We start from the raw sequence: 8,232 nt of genomic DNA, 5'->3' as shown, positions 1-8,232 counted from the left end.
AGCATAAGAAAACAAGTATAGAATAACGAAACATCATAGTATAATAGTATATTATCATAAGACGCTAGCCACGACTCCCGGAGTTTAAGCCAGCTAGCCATATACAAACCATGTATGAAACTATAAATCAAAAGACTTCAAAAGATATCCGGATCCTCCGCTTCTGTCACCAACCAGACAACTCACCGAGGTGGGTTGCGATCTGCATCTGAAAAACACAACAGAATATGGTATGAGAACCGGAAGGTTCTCAGTATGGTAACAGTTCCTAGTGATGTAGGATATAAGACCTCGGGACGCCAAAGGCAATCCTAGACTCCTTATCCATCACAAGATTCAAGCTTAAGGTATTCTAAAACAAATAAGCATAATATGTAATTTCTCAATACAACTTAAGCCTTAGTACAATAAAAGGATAATCTATCTTAGGGGATTTTTACTCTAATCGAACACCGCTGTCCCACAGCTGTCACCAACTGACCCGCCATGCGACCCCATCGCCACCGCCTTCCGAACCTCCGTAATCCCCGTAAAAGCACAGGTATATACAATACAAGTAAAACACAAGTAGAGGCATATATAGCAATTAATACAATTAGCAATTAGACATGTTATACAGGTAGGGAAAACCAATATCAAGTCTGCAAAGCATACAAACAAGTAGAAAATGCATATGATGAATGCCTGCCCTACTGGCTGTGATATCACATTGTCGGTTCAACTGCCAACCCGACACATCTCCATGGAGATGTTGTCCTTCGGATTCATGGTGTGAGAACCCCGAGATATAGTGCTCGGATCACTGTCCAGGATTTTGCGCCTACACGCTCTGATGATCCGAAGGGATGCAAGCGAGATCTATTGCCTCCGACCTCACATCTAAGTGCAAGCGGGACGAACCACCGCTCTTACGCCGCCGTCGCTACCTCGACAGGCGGGATCCAACCTCGGCCCCTGCCGGGCGCATAGTGTCTCATAATCTCAATGAAAAAGTGGTACAGTGATTTTCAAAATATTTTTAGCACAAGATGGATCCATTACTTCATTCAGAGTCCTCGAATCCTTTCAACCACTGTTCATGCACATTTCAGTTCCTTGGTTTCGCATTTCATCCATCAACCATTTATCACACATCATCAAACCTTCCCCAGTACAGCAGAACCCTAGTTCTCCGTTTGCTAACTTTTTTCAAATAATAGTGTCTAAAACCCTTAAATCATTTCCCATGTTTGAACACCAAAAAATATGCCCAAGAGTCTTAGAAAGGTGTTATAGAGGCTTACAACCTCGTCAGGAAGGTAAATTAGTTGAAAACAAAACAAAATTTGAGAAACAGGACGTGTGTGTCCGCACAGGGGTGTGCGTGCGCACGCCCGAGAAATTTTTAAAAGTTTGCGTATGCACAGGTATCAAAACATAAAAGGATCTGTTCACTCGCACAACCTGTGCCAGCGCCCCCAACAGACGGGCCTCCCCAACGTGTGCGTGCGCATAGGTCTGTGCGTACGCACAGGTTGCAATTTTCCTTTCAGCGTGCGCGCGCACAAGCTGTGCCAGTGCTGCAAGCAGAGCGCCTGCCTCTGCGTGTGCGGACACACAGGTCTGTGCGTGCGCACAGGTCATAATTTTTGCAGAGTGTGCGTGCGCACATACCAGAAAACTCAGAATTCTGTAACTTTGCAAAATTTCCTGTTTTCAACACCAATATTTGAATGATCATAACTTCCTCTACAAAAATCCAAATTTTACAAACTTTATAACGATTTAATGGATTTTCAAAGATCTTTAATTCTAAACAAATTTCAACAAATTTTAAAAATCGAGGCAAGAGTTATGATCAAATAAGTTCACCAAAATTCATCTTTTACACAAAATTACCATTTTCACAATTGCATTGAAAACACAACCAATACCAAACCAACCCATTCCCAAACTCCACCTTTCATCAAACTCAACCCTCTATGTCATACCACACCAAAATTACCACATTTTCTTCACTTTTCCTCATTCACAACATTCATATCAATATATCTCATATATCAAGCTTCATCAACAAATTTCAATTACATTATCAATCATTCAACTCCAAAATCACATTTATCAACATAACCTACTACTCAACCTTATAAAGCATTCATGTTATTATCAATCATTATTATCAACTTAAAATTCATCATTTCATCAAACATCATCATACAACAACATCCAACAACTCATCAACCATTCAAATTCAATCCTATCTTATGGGTCACTAGCTAAGTGTCCATGAATATTATATACTACATAGAGGAAATCGAAACCATACCTTGGCCGATTCCTAACATGAACTAAATGAGCTTTCAACCAAAATCCAACCACCAATATAGCTCCAACAAGCACCAACAAGCTCCAAACTCATAATAATCAAGCTATACACATATAAATCACCACAAAATCAACCTAGGACTCAACATAAACCAAAAGTTTACAAGAGTTCAAAGCCTCTTATCTCTCCCAACAGATTTGTGTGGCAAAACTCAAAGCCAAGCAAGGATTAGAGTGAACCTAAACACCAAGAATCACAAAAACTCACTCCATCAATAACCCTAGGTACCCGAAATTTTGGAGGGAAGAACTGGGGAGATTTCGAGCTTACCTCTAGAGTTTTTTGGGTGGGTTTTGTAGATCTCTTCGCAAGAAACACGTAGCCACTGACGGCATGCAAATCGGAGCTCTAGAACTCAACATATGAGCTTGAGAAGATTGAGGTGATTAGGGTTCCACCTCTTCTTCTCTTCCTCTTTCAATTTCTGAAGTGTGTGTGTGTTTATGAGGTTAGGGTTCATTAAATGAACCTTTATATATGTTGGAGTTGGGCCCAACTTGGGCCCGGTTCAATCCGTTAGCGTTTTTAGCCCGTTTGACCCAACTTCGGGCCAAACCTTTAAAATTAACGCCTGGTTTTCCATTTCTATTGTTTTTCTAAGGTTTATGACTGTTTCTACATTTTCTTGCGCAGCACCGGGCAGACTTGAATCAATTTAACCGGTTCAACTGCTGGTTCGCTATTTTTCACAGTTTTTTGCAGAAAACACATTTTCTGACTCAGAAAGACCTACTGAGTCCTAAAATGATGTTTAAAACCTCAAATTCTCACTCTAACTTTTCGAAATCAAATTTGGACAATATAACCACTTAATTAATCGTTTCGATTAATTGCGGTTCTTACATTCTCCCCACCAAATAAGAAATTTTGCCCGCGAAATTTGAATTACCTGAGAAAAGCTCGGGATAATCCTTCCGCATCTCGGATTCCAATTCCCAAGTATGCTCTTCAACTCCTGCTCGCTTCCAAGCAACTTTAACCAACTGAACTTCTTTTCCTCGTAGCTTCTTTACACTGGTGTCGTCAATTCTAACCGGTGTCACTTGGAAAGTCAAATTTTCCCTCAACTCGACCGTCTCAGGTTCCAACACATGAGCCGCATCCAACGTGTACTTACGAAGTTGTGACACGTGGAACACGTCATGTAGGTTAGATAGGTGAGGTGGCAAAGCCACTTGATACGCCACCGGCCCGAATCGCTTTAGGATCTCAAACGGTCCTATATACCTCGGATTCAACTTCTTGGTCTTGATTGCTCTTCCAATCCTAGTTGTTGGGGTAACTCTCAGGAATACATGTTCCCCCACTTCAAACTCTAACAGTTTCCTCCTCTGATCCATATAACTTTTCTGTCGACTCTGAGCTATCAAAATCCTTTCTCGTATCTTCTTAGCCTTCTCTGTAGTCTCTGCTACCACCTCTGGACCTAATACACTTGCTTCGCCCGCTTCATACCAACAAAGTGGAGACTAGCACTTCCGTCAATACAAAGCCTCATACGGAGCCATCCCAATGCTCGCATGAAAGCTGTTGTTGTACGCAAACTCTACCAATGGCATGTATCGGTCCCAACTTCCAGGTTGATCCAAAACACATGCTCTCAGCATATCTTCCAACGTCTGAATAGTCCTTTCCGACTGTCCATCGGTTTGTGGATGATATGTCATACTAAGACATAGCTTCATACCGAAGGCTCTTTGGAAAGCTCCCCAAAACCTTGAAATGAATCGGGGATCACGGTCCGACACTATGCTTGACGGCACTCCATGCAACCTTACTATCTCCTTTATATATAACCTTACTAACTCTTCCATAGGACAGTTCACTCAAATAGGCAGGAAATGAGCGGATTTGGTTAAACGATCCACGATCACCCAAATCGCATCAAATCCCGACCTAGTCTTCGGTAAACCGGTCACAAAATCCATAGTAGTTCCTTCCCACTTCCACTGAGGAATTTCAAGAGGTTGTAGCATTCCTGACAGTTTCTGGTGCTCTATCTTTACTTTCTGGCAAGTCAAACACTTGGATACCACTGTAGCTATATCACCTTCCATCCCCGGCCACCAGAACATCTTCTTTAAGTCATAATACATCTTCGTGCTTCCGGAATGAATAGAAAATTTACTGTTGTGAGCTTCTGACAATAAGTCCTGTCTTAAACTCCCAATATCTGGTATACAAATCCTCCATTTATACCTCCACAACCCCTCATCATCTTTGGTGAATTCCCCAAGTCTCTTCTCACCAACTGGTTGGAACAATTGCTGAAGCTTTTGCTCATCCTGTTGAGCCCTTTGGATCTCTGTCTTAAACGTACTCGAAATCTGTAACTGGTTCAAACAAGCTCTCCCAGCCACCTCTCCAATATCCAGCTTAAGATCCACTAACTCCTCTTCCTTGATCCTCATCCAAGCTATTGTTAAGGATTTTCGACTTAATGCATCTGCCACTACATTCGTCTTTCCAGGGTGATAACTCAGATCAAAGTCATAATCCTTAAGAAATTCCATCCACCTCCTCTGACGCATATTTAGCTCCTTCTGATCAAAGATGTATTTGAGACTCTTATGATCAGAAAAGACGCTAAATCTTACTCCATACAAGTGGTGCCTCCAGATCTTCAATGCAAATACAATCGCGGCTAATTTCAGATCATGAGTTGGATAATTCACCTCATGCAGTCTCAACTGGCGCGATACGTAAACCACCACGTTCCAGTGTTGCATCAACATGCAACCCAAACCTTTCAAGGAAGCGTCACAGTATACTTCAAACGGTTCATGCGGTTCTAGCAAGATCAAAATAGGTGCTGAAGTCAACTTCTGCTTCAAAGTTTGAAAACGCTCTTCACACTCCGACGTCCAAACAAAAGGCACTTCTTTTCTTGTCAACTTGGTCATTGGTAGTGCAATCCGGGAAAATCCTTCGATAAATCTCCGGTAATATCCGGCTAACCCCAATAAACTCCTAACTTCCGTCATCGTCGTCGGCCTTTCTCATTCCATCACCGCTTCTACCTTAGAAGGATCCACTGCTATTCCTCCTCTACTCACCACGTAGCCTAGGAACTTTACTTCCTCCTTCCAGAACTCGCACTTCGACAACTTAGCATACAACCTCCGCTCCTTTAGGATTTGCAACACAATCCTCAAATGCTCCTCATGTTCCTTCGCCGTCTTGGAGTAAACTAAGATGTCGTCTATGAAAACCACCACGAACTTGTCCAAAAAGGGACAAAAGACTCTGTTCTTATAGTCCATGAAGACAGCAGGTGCATTCGTTAACCCAAAGGACATTACTGCAAACTCGTAGTGTCCATAGCACATCCTAAACGCGGTCTTAGGGATATCGTCCTCCTTTACCCTTATCTGATAGTAACCGGATCTCAAATCAATCTTGGAAAACACTTCAGCTCCTTGCAGTTGATCCATTAAGTCATCTATCCTTGGCAGCGGGTACTTATTCTTTACAGTCACTTTATTCAACTGACGGTAATCCACACACAACCGCATTCCTCCATCCTTCTTCTTCACTAATAAAACTGGTGCTCCCCACGGTGACACACTCGGTCGAATGAACCTCTTATTCAGAAGTTCTTCCAACTGAACCTTTAACTCGACCAGCTCTTTCGGAGCCATCCTATGCAATCGACACTGGTCTGACTCCCGGCACCAATTCAATCGCAAACTCGATCTCTCTTTGAGGAGGGAACTCAGGAATATCTTCCGGAAATACCTCCGGAAAATCCCTAACTACCGGGACCTGATATAAGCCTTGGGTATCCCCTGAAGCATTAGCAGTTAACAAGATGTAACCCTAACACTCTTCCCCATTACAGTGCACCATTACCGAGTTCAGATAATATCCTACGGTTATAACTGCCCCACTCTCTCCTTCCGGCATACACCGAATTGTCTGTTCAAAGCAATCCAACAAAACCCGGTTCTTCGACAGCCAATCGAACCCCAAAATCATCTCCAACCCAACCATACGTAAACAGATCAAATCATGTACAAAATCTCTACCCTCAAGCTTGAAGCCTACTTGTTTACAACCTGACCTAGTCATAACTGTCTGATGTGGGGTATGTACATGCAGATCAAAAGGTAACTCTGACACTTTCAAGCCTAATTCTTAAACTTTAGCAAACGAGATACACGAATGCGATGCTCCAGTATCATATAATGCAATTAAAGACTTATCACCAAATAAACAATTACCTCTCATCAATGGATCCGCCTTGGAAGCATCCTTGGCATTCACAGCAAAGACTCGCCCCTGGTGCTGACTCTGACCCGCATTCGGGTTCTTCCCACGAGTGCAATCCCTCGCAAAATGACCAGGCAAGCCACAATTGAAGCAACAACTCTGACTTCCTCTACCCTTGCCACGCTGAAACTGATCATGAGCATTCTTTTCTGAAGCCTCCTGGACCTTGATGTGCATATCCTCCTCTCTTGAAGCTTTGACCCCTCGGATGGTAATACTTGCCACGCCTTTTGCTACTGCCTCCTCCATGAGTGTCCTTGGACCCCGCCACTATCTTAGCATATTCTTCCACCACCCTTGCCTTGTTTACCAAGTCAGAGAAGACACGGATCTCCATAGGAGCCACAGCAGTCATAATGCTATCCTTCAAACCCCTCTGGTACTTAATACACCTCTAGCCCTCGAAAGTCTCCGGGTCACCCTGACACACCTGAGAAAACCTACAAAGCTCTTTGAACTTGTTGATGTACTCAGCCACAGACATGGAACCTTGCTTCAGCTGCATAAGCTCCATCTCCTTCGCTTCCCTTGCAGACTCAGGAAAGTACTTCTTGTAAAAGGCCGTTCGGAACACATCCCACGGAACCTCAGCGTTCTGCAACTGTAGCAAGCGACACTCGGCTTGCCACCAGGGTTGGGCCTCTCCTGCAAGCTGATAAGCGGCAAACTCCACATACTGATTGTATGGAACATGCTGTGCCTGTAAGGCACGCTCCATAGCCTGGAACCAATGGTCCGCTTCAATAGGATTAGTTGATCCTCAGAATGTTGGCAGATGAACCTTGAGGAAAGTTGCCAAAGTCATCGGAATGCCTCCCATGTTATCTCTGTTCCCTTCAGCGTTAGCATGGGCATTCTATTCGCCGTTCATATTTCCGTTGCGGTTCCCGTTTCCATTGCCGTTCCCGGTCGGTTGACCTAGCCTCTGCACAGTTTGCAGAGTCGCAGCAGCATTCGCCTCTATAACAAACAAACAAACAAACAAACAACAACAAAGCCTTGTCCCACTAAGTGGGGTCGTCTACATGAATCAAATGACGCCATTGTGCTCTGTCATGTATCATGTCTACAGAGAGACCGTTTACATGTAGGTCTCGTTTGACCACCTCATGGATGGTCTTCTTAGGTCTTCCTCTGCCTTTCGCCCTTTGTTCATCTTCTATCTCATCCACCCTCCTAACTGGATGTTCTATCGGTCTTCTTCTCCCATGTCCAAACCACCTGAGACGCGATTCAACCATCTTTTCCACAATTGGTGCAACTCCAACTTTCTCCCTTATATCTTCATTCCTTATTTTATCCAATCGCGTATGACCACTCATCCATCTCAACATTTTCATCTCTGCCACACTCAGCTTATGTTCGTGCTCCCCTTTAGCCGCCCAACACTCCGTACCATACAGCATAGCCGGTCTTATAGCGGTGCGATAGAATTTACCTTTAAGTTTTAAAGGCACTTTTTTGTCGCATATAAAACCAGATGCACTCCGCCATTTTGACCAACCTGCTTGGATCCTATGATTTACATCCTGTTCAATCTCTCCATTGTCCTGTATGATGCACCCAAGATACTTAAAACTTTTAACTTTTCATAG

General features: G+C 43.4%; 2 protein-coding genes across 2 annotated transcripts; both read right to left on the bottom strand.

Annotated features, from left to right (window-relative positions):
* LOC107616377 lies at nt 442-5,349 on the bottom strand. Its single transcript, XM_016318340.1, has 4 exons — nt 4,963-5,349; nt 4,416-4,827; nt 3,255-3,539; nt 442-641 (listed from the first exon to the last, which is right to left on the bottom strand). The coding sequence occupies exons 1-4, from the start codon at nt 5,347-5,349 to the stop codon at nt 442-444; spliced, it is 1,284 nt and encodes a 427-aa protein (XP_016173826.1).
* Nucleotides 6,008-6,886, bottom strand: LOC107616378. The gene is made up of 3 exons (XM_016318341.1): nt 6,589-6,886; nt 6,218-6,495; nt 6,008-6,130 (listed from the first exon to the last, which is right to left on the bottom strand). Exons 1-3 carry the CDS (start codon nt 6,884-6,886, stop codon nt 6,008-6,010), a joined length of 699 nt encoding a protein of 232 aa, XP_016173827.1.

Source organism: Arachis ipaensis, chromosome B09 (genome assembly GCF_000816755.2).
Source record: "Arachis ipaensis cultivar K30076 chromosome B09, Araip1.1, whole genome shotgun sequence".
NCBI classification, from domain to species: domain Eukaryota; kingdom Viridiplantae; phylum Streptophyta; class Magnoliopsida; order Fabales; family Fabaceae; genus Arachis; species Arachis ipaensis.
Note: the sequence above shows the minus strand (reverse complement) of the source record. Positions and strands in the feature narration are given on the sequence as shown.

Coding starts and splice junctions, on each gene's coding strand:
- LOC107616378 (XM_016318341.1), bottom strand. CDS start 6,886: ATGGAGGAGGCAGTAGCAAAAGGCGTGGCAAGTATTACCATCCGAGGG. Junction 6,496..6,588: donor GGCGGATCCATTGATGAGAG/GTAATTGTTTAT, acceptor TTTAAGAATTAG/GCTTGAAAGTGTCAGAGTTA. Junction 6,131..6,217: donor TAGGATATTATCTGAACTCG/GTAATGGTGCAC, acceptor GGCTTATATCAG/GTCCCGGTAGTTAGGGATTT.
- LOC107616377 (XM_016318340.1), bottom strand. CDS start 5,349: ATGACGGAAGTTAGGAGTTTATTGGGGTTAGCCGGATATTACCGGAGA. Junction 3,540..4,415: donor CTGGTGGCCGGGGATGGAAG/GTGATATAGCTA, acceptor TGGCGTATCAAG/TGGCTTTGCCACCTCACCTA. Junction 642..3,254: donor TTATCCCGAGCTTTTCTCAG/GTAATTCAAATT, acceptor TATGCTTTGCAG/ACTTGATATTGGTTTTCCCT.